General features: G+C 31.3%; 1 protein-coding gene across 2 annotated transcripts in view; it reads left to right on the top strand.

Annotated features, from left to right (window-relative positions):
- The window catches only part of LOC145335127 (regulator of G-protein signaling loco-like), a 61,584-nt gene extending 47,271 nt beyond the window's left edge, over positions 1 to 14,313 (top strand). For both annotated transcript variants that reach the window (XM_080180856.1, XM_080180857.1), the window contains exons 16-21: positions 3,220 to 3,286; positions 4,816 to 4,851; positions 9,364 to 9,439; positions 10,648 to 10,731; positions 11,225 to 11,293; positions 12,695 to 14,313. In XM_080180856.1, coding sequence (XP_080036982.1) covers positions 3,220 to 3,286; positions 4,816 to 4,851; positions 9,364 to 9,439; positions 10,648 to 10,731; positions 11,225 to 11,293; positions 12,695 to 12,740 — 378 coding nt within the window. In that variant the 3' untranslated portion in view covers positions 12,741 to 14,313. The remainder of the gene's footprint in view (positions 1 to 3,219; positions 3,287 to 4,815; positions 4,852 to 9,363; positions 9,440 to 10,647; positions 10,732 to 11,224; positions 11,294 to 12,694) is intronic.
- Positions 14,314 to 19,244: the final 4,931 nt, after the last annotated feature.

Genomic DNA, 19,244 nt, shown 5'->3' with positions numbered 1-19,244 from the left:
GTACATTAGCACATGTTATACATTATTTTATTACACATTACACTGGTCTTACATGACTGCGGCCATAGGGTTCTAGTTTTACAGACAATGTCATGGAGAAATTATATTGCAATAAAACTTTGGCTTTCTTTTTAATCAAAAATCAATTGTAACATTTTGTCATAAAAAAATAACCTATTTCACTTTCAAAAAATCATTAATGGTTTTAATTGAAAAATATTGTAAGATTTATTGTAAACTAACTAGGTATTTTTGGAAAATTTATTATCCTCTTCTGTTTCATTTTTACCTACAGTCTCATTACTGTAATTTGAATATTAACTGCTAAGTTTTCATACTAAAAAAGATGTTTCTTTATTGATATAAGATTAACACAATGAATGATTTACAAATAATGAAATAAAATCTTTGACCTTTCAGTCTTAAACAGATTAAGATTTTTCTTTTGTACTATTAATTATGAAAAAGTTCAAATTTTCTTTTGAAAGAAATGGAATCTAGGTGTAATGTTATTTTGACTTTTCAGGCTATTTTTCAAATTTCAAAGTTACTTTTTCCTACTCTTATGCTATTTTCTCTCTGATTTAATACCTCCACTGCAGTCCTATATTTCTTTGAGATTAACATATCATGTAACTTTTCAGTGTTGGCTAATAAGACAGATCTTAGCTACTTTTCGGAAAGGTGGTGTAAGTTACCAAAGTTAAAATTTTACTCATATGAAGATTATAACAATTTCAACTGTCGTCCCTTTGAAGTATTTTTTTTAAAAACCATTCTTACTTACAACTTTTTTATTAATATTTCCATAGAATTCTTATTTGTTAAAGCAAGTTTTAGTTTTATCTGGTATTGTCCTGTAAACTTTATCATTTAATAGAAATATTAAACTATTTTGCTCTTTCTCAAAATATAAATTTCACAACTAAATAAAGTCTAAAAAAATCTTCAAAAAAAATTTCCTTTTTCCTTGAAGAGGTTAATATAAAGCAGCTAAATAAAAACGAAACAAAGTCCCTCAAGAGATTATGACGTCATACGATAAAATAGCCAATTTTACATTGTCTTATCACTTAAAATCCCTAGGATTTACTTCAAGTTATAATCTGTCTTACCTTACTTACCTAGAAGAACTTCAAAACAAAGATCTTAAAATTGAACAGTTTGATTGGTCTTGCTAATACTATATAATAAAACAGTTAAGACATGCAAAGGCCTGAGATTTGTAAATGCTAGTACATTATAACAGTTTATTGTTATTTTTCTTTGAATGACCCACCCCTCCTACCTTTACAATTGATTTCATGAGTCAGACATAGCAGCAGTAGGGACTAGTATTAGGTGGTGTGGTCAGAATCGAACTCGACACCTCCCCAACAGCATTGGGACCCATTTAATCCAGGGATCTAAAGGTATAAGACAATGTCCGATAAATTGATGTACATCCCCAACAATGATACACAAAATTAAACTTTGGGGACTAGTGTAATAAACAGCCCATTGTAACCTCTCTCTCTCTCTGTCTTTAATCTAATGCCGATATTTTAATTTTTATACTTTGCCAGAGCTGGATCTTTAAAAGCGTAGCCGTTGCCGTAGTCGTGGTCAGAGTTACAGCCACCAACCTAAAAGCGATCTTTAAATCATATTAACCACGCGTTGCCGTGGCCACAAAAAAAAAATGCGATCTTTAAATCATATTGGCAACGCGTGGTCGTAGTCGTAGCGTGGTTAACCACGCTAAAAGTGACCACAGTCCGTTAGTGTGGCTACAACTACAGCCATGACTACGGCCACGGCTACAGCCACGCCAACGGCTACACATTTAAAGATCCAGCTCTGAACACCAGCTGTTTTGGCACCCCAGCTGACAAAAACTTTTCCTCTCCAGACTTTAAACTTTTAGTGGCGCAGCTATAATATGATTAGTCATTTTTCCAGTAGACACATGAACTAAAACCAAGACCTTGTCAATTCCCTAATGCCTGTATCCTTATATAAAAGTAACATGATGTGTGTCTGTCTGTCTTTGTGCATCGAATGATCTCGCTTACTGCTGAACCAATATGGTTGTCCTTTTCAGTGAAGTTTTTCATATGTTCACGGAAGGTTGAAAACTATTTGGGGGAGGTTACCACCAACTGCAGAATTGAAAATGACCCAACCACCCCAAAATTTGATTTATTTAAAACTAAAAATTAAAAGTGGAGGTTCGCTCCCCCTCTTTCTTCTTTCCTCAAGTGCCCCTAAAGGCCTTTAGGGGGCGTATTCGCCAGTAATGTATATTATGATATACGTAGAACAATGCAAAGTATTTCTTTAAATTATTAAGCAATCGGTTTAGCCATTTTAGAGATATTAATAGAACTACATAGTACATACATACAAACAAATTATATTTTACTATATTCGATGTTGTCATCCTTGTTTGTTGTTCTCTCTACTAAATTTGATTTCATATAGAAGATATTTTATTAAAAATATGAAAAATTGAAAAGATTTATTCTTAGTAGCACAGCTAATCTTTAACTATCGAATTTGTCTATTTGTTTTTACGTCAGTGTCAATTGGGTAACATTATTGTTTTCTTGTGTTGACAAAGTACATTGCTTTTTGGCATTGTTTCATTCCTGCCATGTATAGACTAGAGGTGGATTCTTTAAAAATATTTGCCCCACTAATCGGCAAAATTGTTTCCGTGAAAAATCCACCAAAATCACATGAAAAATCTACAAAAATTAACAAAATCATAGAAAGGTTATGAACATAAGATTTTATTTAATTTTTGTAGATTTTTTATGTGAATTTGGAGGATTTTTCACGAAAACAATTTTGCCCCAAACTTAATAATACAAACGCTCAACTCCAGTACACCTTTATAATTTCTTTCAAATGCTCCTCTTTTTTATACAGGGAGAGAGACATCAGGCTGTAGATTATAGAAAAAACGTTCTGCAATTCGTTGGCTGGATTATGATAAATCCTGAATCTGCGGCGGAAATTGTAAGAATTCTTTTCAACTAATAGCTGAAATCTACATAATCTAGAAATTCTGAAAAATCAGTTGCGCCTGTTAGAGGATCAAAGTAATGCTAAATTGTTCTTATATTTAACACCAGGCTCCTAATAAAGCAGTTGCAGGAACAATATTTAACTCCATGCCGATTCTACCCTTCCAATTATTTTGAATCGAGATGATAACTAGATATATTATTTTAGGGAAAGAACAAGGGTGAAAGTAAGAAGTGGAGCATGACTGGACTTACAGCCCTCACTAATATTATAGGTAAGCAAGCCTCAATTGTAGAGTAGCATTGAAAATTGCCTTACTTTTCCAGGGGGGGTATAGGGGCATTTGAGTGTAAATTACATCACTTTATCTTATTCGTTGGTTAAAAAAAAGTTTGTACTTTTTTAAAATTTTGACTAGTTCGTGCAGACTTTTTAACTAATAATTTAAATCGACTGAGGGGCTAATTTTGTTTATCATAATAAGGATGTAATTTAATTTATCGTCCATTGTCTAAAATACCTTAAAGGAAGCATGCAAGAAATACCACGCTTTAACTGCTGAAAGACTGCCACAAGTAGACCAAATACCCCAAATTTGAAGCCTTCAGCTTCTTTAACAAAAAAGTTCTAGGCATTTTAAAATGACATTTTATAGACAATGGAAATTTTGAAAGAATTGCAATGCTCATGTTGAAAACTTTAAAATTAAACTACGTGGCCTAGAAACAAAATTATAAGCTTATTTTTGTCATAAATTTAGGTTTCCAGTAACTAATTATATTTTTACAATAAAAATACCCATTTTTATAGTCAAAATCATTAAAAAAAATTAAGTTTTACTTGCGTCGTACCGAATGTACTGTAGCCAATCAGAAGGCTGAATCAGCTTAACAACCAATCACAGCTAAGCTTGTATTAGTTTACCCCTTTGTTTCCGCTATGATTTTCGTTTAAAAATGCAATTTAAATCGAATTTTTTTCATAGATTTTGACTATGAAATGTGGTGTTTTTATTGTAAAAATGTAATCAGTTACAGGCAATCTAAGTTTCTGACAAAGATAAGGTTATAATTTTATGTCTAGGCAACGTAATTTAATATTGTTTTTTTCTTTTATGAGCATTGGAAATCTTTCAAAAATTCCATTGTACATAAAATGCTATTTTGAAATGCCTAGAACTTTTTTGTTATTGAAGCTGAAGGCTTATAATTTGGGGTATTGGGTCTTCTTGTGGCAGTCTTTCAGCAGTTAAAGCGTGTTATTTCTTGCAGGCGTCCTTTAAATTCCTTTCACTTTTGTTTCTTAATGAATTGCATGGACATATTGCAGTAATAAGGGATTGCTTATTTGAAGAATAATTATTTAACTCAATCCTAAAAGTTTCAAATAATTATGACCAAATTGATTGCTTGCTAACTTATTATCGCACAAGTAATATATCATATTTAAATTATTTTGACTGTGATAAAGTAAGAGGTAAAATAAGTTTCTTTCGTGGCAAGTGAACTATCCCTTGTAGTGTTAATGTTTGAGAGCACACATATTCTACATCTAGGGTTTGTCCGTACGGCCGTTTGACCGACCAAGTTAGTGTCTGTTAAACTAGATAAACAGATACAAAGCAGAATGCTATTTCTGGAACCATTTAAGCTGTGGACTTTATAAATATAGGATTATCTGCATCATTTCTGTCTAATAGTTTATTATCTTATTTTGCTAGCTGACTATTGCTACGCTGCTGATTAATGAATATAATTGTCCTTGTTTGTGTTGTATAATAAATTAGTTTCTGTTTGTTTTCAGCTCGTGCAAAGTCTAAGGAAAGAGAGGCAGAGACAGGTAGCTTTTTTTCATTTTTCCACCTAAATTATTATGTGTTAAATCTGCATTAAATAACTATGCTTTACTATTGTCTAGTCATCCTAGTATATAAAGTAACTAGCGGCTTCGCCCCTAGTCTCTAGGGGCTTTGCCCCAGGAGGTTTGATCAAACCGATTTTTCGTATTTTAGATTTAAAAGAAAAATAAATAAAAAAAAATTTTTTTGGGGGGGGTAGTCGACTCCATTATTTTAATTTTAGTTTTAAAAAGAAAAAAAAAATTTTTTGGGGGGGAAATTTCATTTTTTTTTGGGGGGGGGGTGTACCACCCCCCAAGAAAATAGTTTTAAACCTTCCCGGGACCTATGAGAAGCTACCCTGTAAAGGAGAACCCGATCAGTTCAGCGGTTAGCGAGATCCTTCGCTACAAACAGACAGACAAACAAACAGACAAACAGACAGACATCGTTCTACTTTGTATTATAGATAAGGTTTTATTTGTCTTAAGTTTAAGATTTCGATAACTACAGAAGTTAGTTTTCCCTTTTAAGGCAGCTTTACATAGGTCATAGGATGGTTTTATTCTATTTATCTTTTATATTTAAGCTTTGGGATGGTTTAAGGCTATTTCTTATTCCTCTTAAGCAGCCGCTAGTTTAACTTAAACATTTAAATTGTAGTTTCTATACAAGAATTGTCTTAAAACATTTCAAGTGTCCTTTCTTCGAAAATAAATCATGCATATTATATGAACAGTGGTATGTCGATAATATGTTAAGCATTAGCACTTTAATTTAATGACACTTAGTCGATTTAGAATGTTGGGTGTTTTGATAGGATGAATAGTATTCTGTGTTACTCTAATATTGAAATCTAACACCAAAATAGAAGGTTCCAATTTCATTAAAGATAACAGGGATTGGACAATTGACGATAATATGTTCTTGTGCATTTTCTTCTTTTTGTTACTTTAAATTATTTGGAGGAAGGGGAGGCTGTGAGTTTTTTCTCAAATCGCAATTGTTCTCTCCCTCCCTGAGTTTCATTACAAACTTTCAAGGGGAAATTTATTGAAAGTTAGCAAATTAAATAGTTTCAGTGTAAATACCTGCCAAATTACAAATAAACAAGTAGATCTATGTCCTGTGGTATCGCAGCTTTAAGATAATAATTGATTAATGCCAAAATATAATGGCAGATTTGTCAATTATTTACTTAATATGACATTAAACTATAAGCAAAATAAGGGCCATTGCGGGACAGCGGAAAGTGTCATGTGTGACGTCATAAAAATACGTCTAAAAAAGGATGAGAGGAGAAGTGGGAAGGAAAACCCCTAAAAAAGAGATGGATAATAGACGTATAGAATAGACACTTTCTGATATCCTAACTATTAATATACCTATGGAAGTTCAGAGATTTTGGCCAATTAGAGCTAGTTTAACATAATCAGCCAATATGAGCCAAGATATGTTAGCAATACTGACCAATCAGAGGCTCAGAGCTGCTTTGTAATTATCAGCCAATAAGAGATAAGGAAGTTTGCATTTTAACCAATCAGAGCTCACATAAATTAAACTGATCAACTATTTAGAAAGAGAATACATATTTCTACTCCCCCCCGCATAAACTTTGATCACATTTCAAATTAAAGTTTCAATCTTGAAGCAACGGATTTCTCTTTCATGTGAATATTACAATGTTATTTATATAGGGTGATCCTGATCATTGATAAATAAAGATGAAAAAAAAATTCTATTAAGTTAAAAAATTACAATCTTGACTCAGCGGCGTGCACAGGACTTTGTCAGATTGGCATATTTAGCTGTTTGGTTATTTTGACTTCCCCATAAAATAAAAATGTGGGAGATGCATAGAGAAAAAAATAAAAGAGAGGAATCGAAGCAACTAGAAGACGAAAATAGGCAGTGGGCCTAGAGGCCTACTCAGCGCTTTTGCCGCGCTAAAATTTATTGCTATTCCACTACTTTTCAAATGGGAGGATTAAAAATTATCAAAAAAAATATTTTTTTACTTTTTACTATTTCCATATTTAGGGCAAGAATATTAGATTAGATATTTACGTTTTAATGTTTTAATTAAAAATTACATAGAATTTTTTTTTTATTAAAAAAAAATTTGTTCATGAAAGATGAATCCTTCTATTTCTAAAAAGGGGGAAATTTTTTTCATAATGAACATTCAGCTGATTCTGACCGCCCACGGCTGTTTGCTAAATATCACTTTTCTTTTTATTCACATTATTATTTATGATTGACTTACAAAAAGCCCTGGGCGGCTTTTGATTTTCGTCTGCTTCTAAATTTAGGGATGGGGAAGTAGTATTTTACCATGAAAAAGGGGTGAGTATTCATCCTCTTATCCTTTTTCCTTATGGGGAGATGTGAACAGAAAATAAGTGGGGTGTCATTTATTGTCAGTGGGGTTGATACCCCCTCCCCCCATATTTTCACCCCTCTACATAATCAACATACGCAAAGTCAAACACGCGTCCTTTGATTGGTAAATTGACAACCTCTATGAACAACCTTGAAAATTGGCAATGTGCTTTGAATGCTGCGGGTAGCGAATATATTAAAATTTTGCCACATTTTCCTATTCATGTGAAATTTTCAAAAACATTTTGTCATTACCCTTCTCTTTTATATTTGCATTATTATAACAGAGAGCCACTAACACTTAATTGTTATAATCATGTTCTTTTTCTTGAGAGAGGGGATGTTCAAGCCCCCAAGAAAATAGCCTAAAACCTTGGTATGACCAGGAGGGATATTCTTTGAAAAGCTGAGACAAATTAGTCCGGCGGTAAATATCTTAAGTTCACCCAAAAATGACGAACGGACAGACAGACCTCGCTCTACTTTGTATTATTAATAGCCTTATGATTGATTTTTTCACACTTTCTCACTTTCAATATGGTTGGATATTTAGAACAACAAAAATATACATATTCATAACGTCACACATATGAAACAAATACAATATACATACAACATATAACTTTAATACAGATCAAATGCCTACAAAACTTTTAATGGATTTCGCATATTAAACCTAAAATCAGGGACAAGGTATAATGCCAGTTTATAGTTAGTGTAAATATTGCTGACGGCTACGCCCTTAGAGGCCTCTAGGGGGCACTTGATAGAAGTGAAGGACATTTTTTCAGTTTATTTTTGGAGGATGGTGTTACCCTCCTCCAAACCTATATATGTCCTATTTTAAACAATGTCATTATAATATCAAGATGTCGCTAATTTGTCAGCCATAACTACTTTATTTAAAGCCACAATAAAGTAGTAGAGGGGGGGGGTTCTAACCCTTCGGGGCAAATTTTCTAACCCTGCGTAGCAATCATTATCATTTACCTAACCTAACCTAAAATAATCAAAAGCTACTGTGAAAATACGACGAAATCCGCTACTTTGTTTTCTTTCCATGATCCAAATATTCTTAATAATTTTTGAAATTGTTTATCAATACTAAGCTTCCCTTTTAAAGCACATAGCCGTGGTTGTTATATCATCAAGATGATGATATACTGATCATATTAATACTTACTTTTTATATAACTAGCGGTTTCACCCCTAGCCTCTAGGGGCTTTCCCTCAAGAGGTAATTTAAAAAAAAAATAAAGTTAAGTGCTACTGGTGCTGCCCGTAGTTTATGTGAACCAACTTCCCTATAAACAAAAAAATGAGGGGGTATTTTTTTGTTTTTGGTAGGGTTGGGGGTGTCCCACCCCCCAAGAAAATAGCTTAAAACCACCACAGAACCAATAAGTATATACCCTGAAGTGTAGAATTCGATCGGTTCAGTGGTTACCGAGGGACGGACGGACAGACATCAAGCTACTTTGTATTATAGATAGATTCACGGATTTTTAACAGAATATACATCCAGCTCTAGTAGTTTTGGCGATCTTAAGTTCAGAACGTTCTAAATCCATCTTATTTAGCACATAACAAAAGCTGCACAAAACTTGAAAATAATTTTAACCGTTCTCTTCATTAATTTCCGCAAAGGAGGATGTTTTTAACTTTTCCTTTGAAAACATACATACACAGAAAAAAATGAAGAAAAAACATATTTTCGAAAAGAAAAGAAAATTAATCATTTTTTATTCTGCGTGTTTTTTACTTTAATACTTTTAGTTTGGATTATTCTAGCTTAGTTAAGTATATTCAATTCAGTAAAAAATGTAAACATATGAAAATTAAGATATAGCCAACTCACATCTCTGTGAGGTGGCAGCGAACGTATTGACTTGCAGTGGTTTAAGAGTAACTGCGCTGAAAAATGCATAATACAAAGTTATAACTTTAAAAAAGGTTCTTTACAAGGCTTCCCTGAATACAGCTCTGTTTAGTACAGCCATTTAAGACATCTTAAGTAACATACAGACAAAGACAGCGAATGCTTTTTATTAGTTTTTATTAGTTTAATATTGATTTTTAGTCATTAGGGTATTTTTTAGTCATTACTCTACTAATTTTTTTTTATTTTCCAGAGGGTCCCACGCGAACTTTTTCATCGCCGGACATCGCCATTCTCAGCCAAACATGCCCAGATGTTCAATTTACAAGGTATTACGGATAGATACAGTGGCTTCCACAAAGTTTTTCCAAGGGGGTTAGTAATTTTCGGCACTCTCCTTCAACCAAAATCGAGAGAAGTGTAGGGGTGTGTGTTTTATTTATAGTTTAAGGGGTTTGGATGTCTACCCACCCACTCAAAAGTTAAACAATCGTTCTTGAATTTTACAATTTCCTTAATTTTAAGGCAGGTATGACAATTTTACCTTGAAACCCCTCCTGACTTTATTAGAAGGTAGTAGAGTGTAGGGGGGATGTATAGCTGTATACAAACAAACAGACATAAAAACAGACAAACAAACAGACATAAAAACATACATAAAAACAGACAAACAACACGACATAAAGAAAAACAAACAGACAAACAAACAGACAAACAAAAAGATAAACAAACAGACAAACAAACAGACAAACAAACAGACAAACAAACAGACAAACAAACAGACAAACAAACAAACAGACAAACAAAAAGATAAACAAATAGACAAACAAACAGACAAACAAACAAACTAACAACCAGACAAACAAACAGACAAACAAACAGACACGCAAACAGACAAACAAACGGACAAACAAACATACAAACAAACATACAAACAAACAGACAGAAAAACAGACGAACAAACAGACAAACAAACATACAACCAAACATACAAACAGACAGAAAAACAGACAATCAAACAGACATAAAAACTGACAAACAAACAAACAAACAGACAGAAAAACAGACAGAAAAACTGACAAACAAACAAACAAACAGACAGAAAAACAGACAAACAAACAGACAGACAAACAAACATACAAGCAAACAGATAAATAAACAGATTTACAAAAGACAAAATAAAACAGATAAACAAACAGACAAACTAACAGACAATCAAACAGACAGACAAACAAACATACAAGCAAACAGATAAATAAACAGATTTACAAAAGACAAAATAAAACAGACAAACAAACAGACAAACTAACAGACAATCAAACAGGCAAACAAACAGACAATTAAACAGACAGACAAACAAACATACAAGCAAACAGATAAATAAACAGATTTACAAAAGACAAAAAATAAACAGACAAACAAACAAACAAACAAACAGACAAACAAACAGACAAACTAACAGACAATCAAACAGGCAAACAAACAGACAATCAAACAGACAAACAAACGGACAAAAAATATAATTTATATATTTTAGGGTTGTCTTACCAGATAAATCTACAGCAATTTTAAACCCACGTCCAGGGGAAACTATTGGCGAAATGGTTCAAACTCTTTTAAGGTGAGTTTCTTTAAGCATTTTATAAAGCAATTAAAACTAAAAATTACTTGTACAGCTCAAACTGCCTGATCTTATTTATTCCACTTTATCTCAATCCCTTTAGATTATATCTTGCTTGGTTGAGTAAACCATTGGCGTCTTATCCACTAATTTTTTAATTTACTTAAGAGATAATTTTTTTTGGTATTTGGTAGGGTCATTAATTCATGATCCATTGTATTATCCCTTAAGATCTTTTGTTGCAATTCAAATCCCCCATGTTTCAATTTAATTATCAGTGTTGGTTTATCTATAAATCTGACGCGTCTGTCCATCCGCCAGTCACATTCATTCTGCATCTATTCTTAGAATAATATTGCATAATACTGTCTTGTTCTTTTTCTTAAAAATGTGTTCATCTTATTTTCAAACCTCTAATTTTACCCACTATAAAAAAAAAGGCTTTGACGTCCATGCCTGCAGGGTTACAATAACAAACTCTTGTTTATTTCAGACGACGTGGTGAAGACAAAGCATTTCAGGCACAAACTGACAAAGGCGACGTACTCGACATACTACAAAGGAAAATAAATGTTTTAAATCAAAATCTAGAAACCCTCGCGGTACTAGCCTCTAAAGCATAAAAATAGCATTAAACCCTCCCATGACATATAAAATGCCTTAAAAAGCAACAACCAATCGTTCCTTCATTCCTGAGATATTTTGCTTCAAACAAAACAACCTTTTTTTTATCTTAAACACCCTAGCGATTAAGAGGGAGGGGGTATATTTTAGTCGATAATTTTTTATACAGTGGAATAAGCGGCTATGTCCTTAGATGCCTCTAGGGGCACTCAAGGTGAGGAGGGGAAGTGAGGTCAACCTTTTCCAGGACCTGTGAAAAGCTACATTGTGATGGAGAACTATATTGCAGTTCACTATTCAGCAGAATCCATCAATACACACACACACACTGATCCTGTTACTTTTATATAAGGATAAAAAAGAAAGGATGTGAAAAAAAAACATTATTTTCCATTACTTTTTAAATTCTTGTACAAATAAATAGAAAGAAAATGTTAAAGCGAATTTGTAAAAATAATGCATATTTTATAAATTTTAAAAATTCATTATTTGTGGATTATAATCTTATAAAACTAAAAGTACAGTCCGACTTTTTGGTTTATTATTTTTTCTTGTTGGTAGCACTGCTACTCTATAATTAGATTCTGTCCGTATGATCATCTTTTACTTTTAGATTTGACACCCACCTTGGCTGTTTTTTTTGGGGGTGAATCAGGCAGGTGCAAACATTTTTTAAGAGGGGTACAAAATTAAAGTGGGAGGTGGGGGTTTACACTCCTTCTGTACACCCTTTTATCTCTTAAACTAAATTGCATTGAATTTTTCAAAAAATCTACTAACTTTAAATAAAGAACACATCAAAACATAGAGGACATAGGAGTTTACTTTTAGAATATATTTATGAAAGATGCGAAGATTATTTTCTTTTCAAATTCCATATAACAAAAAAGAATATTGAATAAACAAATTTTCAAATTTATCTAATCTTTAAATTTCTTTTATATAATAGTTTCTTTGGTTTATATAAGACTGGTGGCTACTCTCCTAGACGCTTTGAAGGATTTTTTTTTATAGGGGGGGGGGGGGTTGTCAATTCTAGTTTTAAAAGAACAAGTAAAAAATTTTTTTGGAAGGATCTTTTTTCTCTAGGGGTGAAATCTCTTGGGAGGGATGTGGTATCCTCCCACAAAATAGTTATTAATATTTCTAAGAAACTACATCGTAATGGAGAAGCATATTGGTATACCGTTTAGCGAAATACTTTATTACACACAGACAGACAGGCAGTTAGATATCCCGTTACTCGTATATTAGGATTAAAGTCGACGGTGTACACACCCAACCCAAAATTTGATCCTGAAGAATGAAATTAGATTAGAACATTTATTTTTTTCAACAGTTGCAGCACAATTGGTGACAGAACAGTGGTCCTAACATGGGCTTAGATTTATCCCATATATCACAAGAGTTCATGTATATACACAAACTTCAATATGAAGACACAAAACAAATGAGTTCAAGCGGGATGTTCTATGTTGTGATATACCAGTGCAGTCATAGACAAGTTGAATTGATCACATAAATCACAAGAATATGCACATTATTAAAGAATTTTATGTTGTGATTTTACAGATGTCACAAACAGGACATTGATTAAACTTATATATCACAGGTAAATATAAAAGTAAAAGATAAAAGTTAAAAAAAACATTTTTTTCATGGTTTTTAAGAGCAAAATAAATATTTAAACTGATATCACAATTGTTATAAATTAAGTAAAACTTCATCACACAAACCACAAGAATATGTCATATTAATAAGATCATAAAAAAAGAATCAAAAACAAATCAAGAAAAAATTTAAAATTAAATTAGTGATAAGCTAAGTTTCCTTTTGAGGCTTTTGATGATCCACATATATAACAAGAAGAAATGTAAAGAATCACTGCAAAGTTGTTAAAACCAAAAATCAATGTCTTCAAATCTAAAAAGAGATTATATAAAAATTATTAAAAGTATGTATTAAAAAAAAACTTATCAGATTGTGAACCAAAAAAATGCTGAAATTTCAAAAAGTGAAATCCCTATAAGATATTAAAATTGATAATAATCTTTAAAGAAACATAAAAGGCTATGTATCATTAAATATCAAATAACAGAGATAGGTTCTTAAAAAATACAATTAGAGAATCAATTATAAGACAGTTGAACGGCCAAATTTGTTTTTATCCAATTCAATATTCATACTTGATTTTTTTAAAGTAAGTTTTATTTGAATGGTTTTAAGTAACATTAAATATTATACTTGAGAATTTTTATTTATTATTTGAAGATTTTAAAAAAATATAATGAATGGTTCTCTGGAGTTTTAATTTTTTAAGAACCTACAAGAGATGTAATATTATATTATTTAAATTATTATGTATAAAGGTTTTCTTTAAATAATAAGGGACTGTGCAATAACTAAAGACAACTTTGTCAATTAAATGTTTTAAAAATGCAGACTTTTGTAATGTAAGGGCAAATAGTTTGGAAATGAGATCTCTAATTATTAAAAATTAGCGTTGTCACAAAAGGAATGAACAATTATTACCAAAAAAATTGTAAAAAAGCTAACCTAAGTTGCAGCATAATGTAATTAGTTCAAAAAAAATAGAAATGATTATAAATAATGACAGGTAAATTAATCTGCATATTTCTTTTTGTCAAGCTCCAAAAGGCAAATTATATACCATAGTTAGGAAAAGATTTATTTATTGTCCATTGTCATATTTCTGTATTCAACTTCATTTGAAAATTACCAAATATAAAGTTCAGGGAATAAAAACAGTTTATAAAAATAGAACTTAGCAGACAAGGACTTATGTAAATATTTCTTTTAAAATTTTACGCTGTGCTAGTAAAAGAAAAAATATAAGGTGGATAATTATTTTTAGCTTAAAATTCTTCACCATTCTTGACAGATATTAAATAAAGTTTTAATAGAATTTTTCATTCTCAATATTTTCAACTATTTCCTTTCCAATTTTATTTCAAGGTGCTTTCCTTTTTTGTCTTAAATCTAACCTTTAACATTTTTTTATTTTAAAAGTACAGTGTGGAGATAAGGAAATTCACTAACTTTAAAGTCTAATTAAAAGTTAATAAAAGAAAAATATTAAATTCAGAGCTGTAAAAATATTAAGAAAGTGATTAAGATTTAGAAGATTTTAGTTCTATTTTGCTTGAACCTTTTCCACAAGTTAAAAGAATATCTTTTTAATGTAAAATGATTGTTATCTTTAAAAGAAAAAAAATAAATCATTACTTAAAACAAATTATTATTTTGACTGATGGAAAAGCTAGAAGCAGAAGAATAAATCTAAGAAAGCTTATTAAAACTTTTTCTATTATCACTATTTTTTTTTGTTCCTAAAAGAAAATTGCCAAAAATAGTTCTAGAAATTTTCAACATAATAATGCCAAAAGATTTACCAAAATCTTTCTATAGAAAGGTAAAATAGTACAAACATCTGAAAAACTGTTTTGTCATTGGCCTCCAAAAAAATGAATAAGAAACATAACAAAACTGTTTTACTTAAAGTACCAATTCACTTTTCCAAGATGAAATTTTGTAAATAAAATAAATTTGAAAAGTATGTAGGAAGCGATTTGCATGATTAAAAAGAATTTAATTCTAAGAGCAAAATACGTTTTCTATGAAAATTACCTTTCCATAATTCGCCTTTTAGACTAGATCCCGGCCCCGCTAATTACAGGGTGTTTTTTTTTAACAGAAAAAAGTATTTCTTAATATAGCCCACTTGCCATTGACAGAAATTAATAATCTATATCTTAATTTCTTCATTGGGTTGGGGAGTTTTGTATAAGAAAAAAATATTTAGCGATTTTCAACAAATTATGCCTGAAAAACCGGTTTTTCTAAAGTACCTATTTTTGGAAGATTTTTGGAGTTTAAAGAGTGTGCAAAAATGTGTACATTTTTAAAATTAAAATTGCGCGGCTTGTGTTAATAGTAGAAAAATATTACGCATACTGTTAGAATTGTCATAAACTCTAGTCTTTGGAAATATATGTATTATATTCATGCTATTTGTAGTATAGAAGCTACGTTGGAAAATTTGAGAAAGGTTGACAAGTTTTAAGTAAGTTGGGACATTTTACTACGTAGCTCCTTAACTATACGTAGCACAGAAATAGTTCTTAAACACCCAAAACCAAGGTTTTATGACAATTCTAACGATATGCATAACATTTTTCTACTATTAACACAAGCCGCGCAATTTGAATTTTAAAAATGTACATTTTTGCACACCCAAAAATCTTCCAAAAATAGGTACTTTGGAAAAACCGGTTTTTAAGGCATAGTTTGTTGAAAATCGCTAAATATTTTTTTCTCATACAAAACTCCCCAACCCAATGAAGAAATTAAGATATAGATTATTAATTTCTGTCAATGGCAAGTGGGCTATATTAAGCAATACTTTTGTCTTATTAAAAATAACACCCTGTATTTTTCTAACCCATTTTAAAATATGTAATTTTGTAATTAGCTCTGAAATACCACGCAGAATAAATGTATAATGAGAGAGGGGTGAACACATCAGAAGTTGTCAAAAAATTACCAAAGATTTTTGATCGTTTCAAAAACTCTTTCCCATTCTAATATATGACATAAGTCTACATACAGAGTATGGAAACCAAAGTTTTATAGAAAATCATTTTTGTAAAAAAATGTAAAAGTATAATTTATTGTAAAAAATGTATCACTAATTTATGTAAAATTCTGTCATGATTTCAAAGTACCAAATATCTAGTCAATAGTTATATTAAATTATTATTTATTCATTTCTTTTTTATCGTTTTTTTTTTCATTTTTTCATTGCATTTTCATTTTACATAAAATCATCACAAATTTTAAGTCATTTTGTTCTTATAAATGTAAAAAAAAATTTAAAATACCATTCAGAAAAAAATGTACCAAAATTTTAACCGGTAATTAAATACTTTTTAAAGCATTCCCATTAAAGAATTGTATATACTTAAAAATGTATACGGGAAAAATAATAAGGTAATTATTTAACATAGCATTTTATAGTAATTTATCGCATCGTATTATAGACAGCTTTCCGCGGATATTATTATCAAAATGAAAAATCATAAAGTTAAAACTAGTTTTGTAAACCCCTGGGGGCCGAAGGCCCGGGCTAACAAAACTGCTGTCATTTATATGATTTTCAATTTTAAAATTCGAAAAAATTGTCTGTGAAACGATGTTACACATGATTTTTCAGTATGGCTGAGAACCGGTTCTGATGCAGCGGATATTAATCGGTTTTGAAGTCATACTTGTAGATAAAATATTTTTAGTTTAAAACCCTACAATATATAAATAACAAGTAACCAAGGACAATTATGTCCATAAGTAGTGCAGCAAAATTGAGTCAAAAACTATTAGAAAAAAAATACAACCAGAAAATTATATTTACGGGCTGACAGACGGACATACAATATTAATAGATTTGCTGCGATACTAGATGTCGACAAGAGTGGTAGGAGGGATAGCACAACGGGGCCTAAATTAATCTACAATCCTTTCTTCCTCTAAAGAAAAAAAGATAAGAAAGATGAGATAATTTATCCACCATTGTTCTATCCCTGTGTTCCAATGCTAACTCTCAAGTTGTTGACAGTTAAAATGTAATAAAAATCATTTTTTTTGTGTCGCTATAATAATGCTATAAATAAAAAAAATATTGTTTAAACTTAAAAATAAAAAAATAATATTATTATGCCTTTAGTTTAGTCAGAAATAAATATGATATTACCCGAATAAAAAATGTATGTTTTTGATTATTGCACCTACTCTATAAGTTGAGAATGTCATTGTCTTTATTAACATCAAACAGCTGTTTATCAAAGAAAACAATAATATGTTTCTTGTAATATTGGCAGTAAAGTGCACTAGCCAGTGTTTTGCCAATGTTGGCGCAAATTAAACCCATTATAAAGCCAAAATCATGGGAGGCGCAGCGCGGTGTTTAAGGCGCTTTTAGTAGGGAGTATTAGGGTGTTTTAAGTCTTGTCGAAGAGGGAGGGGGTGTTTGTGGGTTTGCAACTAGAGGGGTGTATACCAGGGGGCGGATATACTATCCTACACCTCCACCCTATTTTAGCCTTTACTGGTCATAATCTATCAGAGCTATGCTGCTTATGGACATAAGTGACCTAGCATTATTTATATATTGTGAGCCAACCTTCTCCATAAGTCTACTAGGGTAGGGCGTAAGAAGTTAGGAAAATAGCCTAACACCAACACCAAAGATATTTAAAAAGCATCCCTTTAAAGTACAATTAATTCAGTCCAGCAGTTTTTGCGATTTTTAGCTTCAGAAAGAAATCTTATTACTATATATATTAAAGGATGTTGTGTCTGTCTCTGTGTAACGAACCTGTTCTTGTTTGTCTCTGTCTACATGTTGCTTTAAATCTCTAAAATGGCGAGTTATAGTAAGTTTTGTTCCTTGCTTTCTTTAACTTTTTAATTGCATAAATTATAACTAGAAATATAGTAAGAAGCTGCTTCTTCCTTTAAAGTATTTGGCATTGTTACCAATATTTTATTACTTAATAACAAACGGACCACCAAAATGAAACTAAATAGAGTAGCTTTGCAACAAAGAAACTAATTTATATTACTTAGATAAGAAATGCCAATGATATAATTAGTATATAATTAGATAAAGATAAGAGGGATATAGAACTGGATGAAAAAGTTACTGCCAACTTGCCAAGGGGGGTGTAAAGTGGTAAAATTCAGGAGGGGTATTTCCTTTAGTATTTTTAGTATGTTGATGAACTCTAGCCCCATTCCCAATTCCCCTTATGAGTATGCAACACCTCTCTTGATTTTCTAATACAATCGCCTCGAACGATTTTGGTTTAAGGAAAGTGGTGTAAAAATGTTAAGGTGCGCTTAGTACACCCCTCCAGCAAAACCCTGAGCACACCAATGATTGATATTATGAAAGAAATGTTATTATTTTTGTGGAATTGATAGCACATATACACATACTAATGAACATTAAATCACCAAAATGGGAATAATTTTTCTAATAAATGTTATTGTAAGTACATACATAAGTATATATTCAGGGAAAAGTGTATTTTATTTCTTTATTTTCAAGGTTTCCCTATTCTTTTTTAAAAGCAAAGCTTTTTTATAATTAGGGTCGGTCCGTCCGTACGTCCGTAACGGATAGCTTTTTCCGTTAATTTAGGCATGTTAGAATTGTCCTATCGATTTCAAATTTTGCATGGTGATTCCTGTAATAGTTAGGTACGAGTTAGAAAGCGTAGCAACTCTATAGTCTTTACCAGAATGTCCGTACGTCCATTTTAAACATGTTGATTTTTTTTTACATTTTTAACAACAAATTTGTATGTGACCTAATTATTTGATTGGTCTAATTTTTGGTATACTAATTCCTGGGACAACAAAGTACAATATTATAAGCGAAGCAACTCTATAATTAAGTCCTAAAAATGTAAGTATGTCCATAATCATTATCCTGTATCAAGCAGTTTTAAACAAATTTACTTACAATTTTGCTTTGACTCTTATACATTCGCATTCTGATTATTCAGTTCTGACATTACACAAGTGTTAATGTCCGTTTGTCCTACCGTTTCAGAGCTTCGCTTTTATGGATGTTGTCATATTTGTTGCTCTTATATATAAGAAAAGAATTTGTATCATGGAAAGAAAACGAAGTTGCGAGTGTCGTAGTAGCTTTTCTCTTATTTCACGACGCCGCGTCATAACTAAAGACGTTAAAAATGGTTCCTACTGCTGCTATGTCAAGTGCGCGACATAAATAGTTAGAGTAGGGGGAATGCCTTGGTCCAAAACAGGCGCAACTCACTACCATGCACAGTTATGACTTCTCA

Source organism: Acartia tonsa, chromosome 13 (assembly GCF_053477335.1).
Source record: "Acartia tonsa isolate MP-2025a chromosome 13, ASM5347733v1, whole genome shotgun sequence".
In the NCBI taxonomy this organism is placed as follows: Eukaryota; Metazoa; Arthropoda; class Copepoda; order Calanoida; family Acartiidae; genus Acartia; species Acartia tonsa.
Note: the sequence above shows the minus strand (reverse complement) of the source record. Positions and strands in the feature narration are given on the sequence as shown.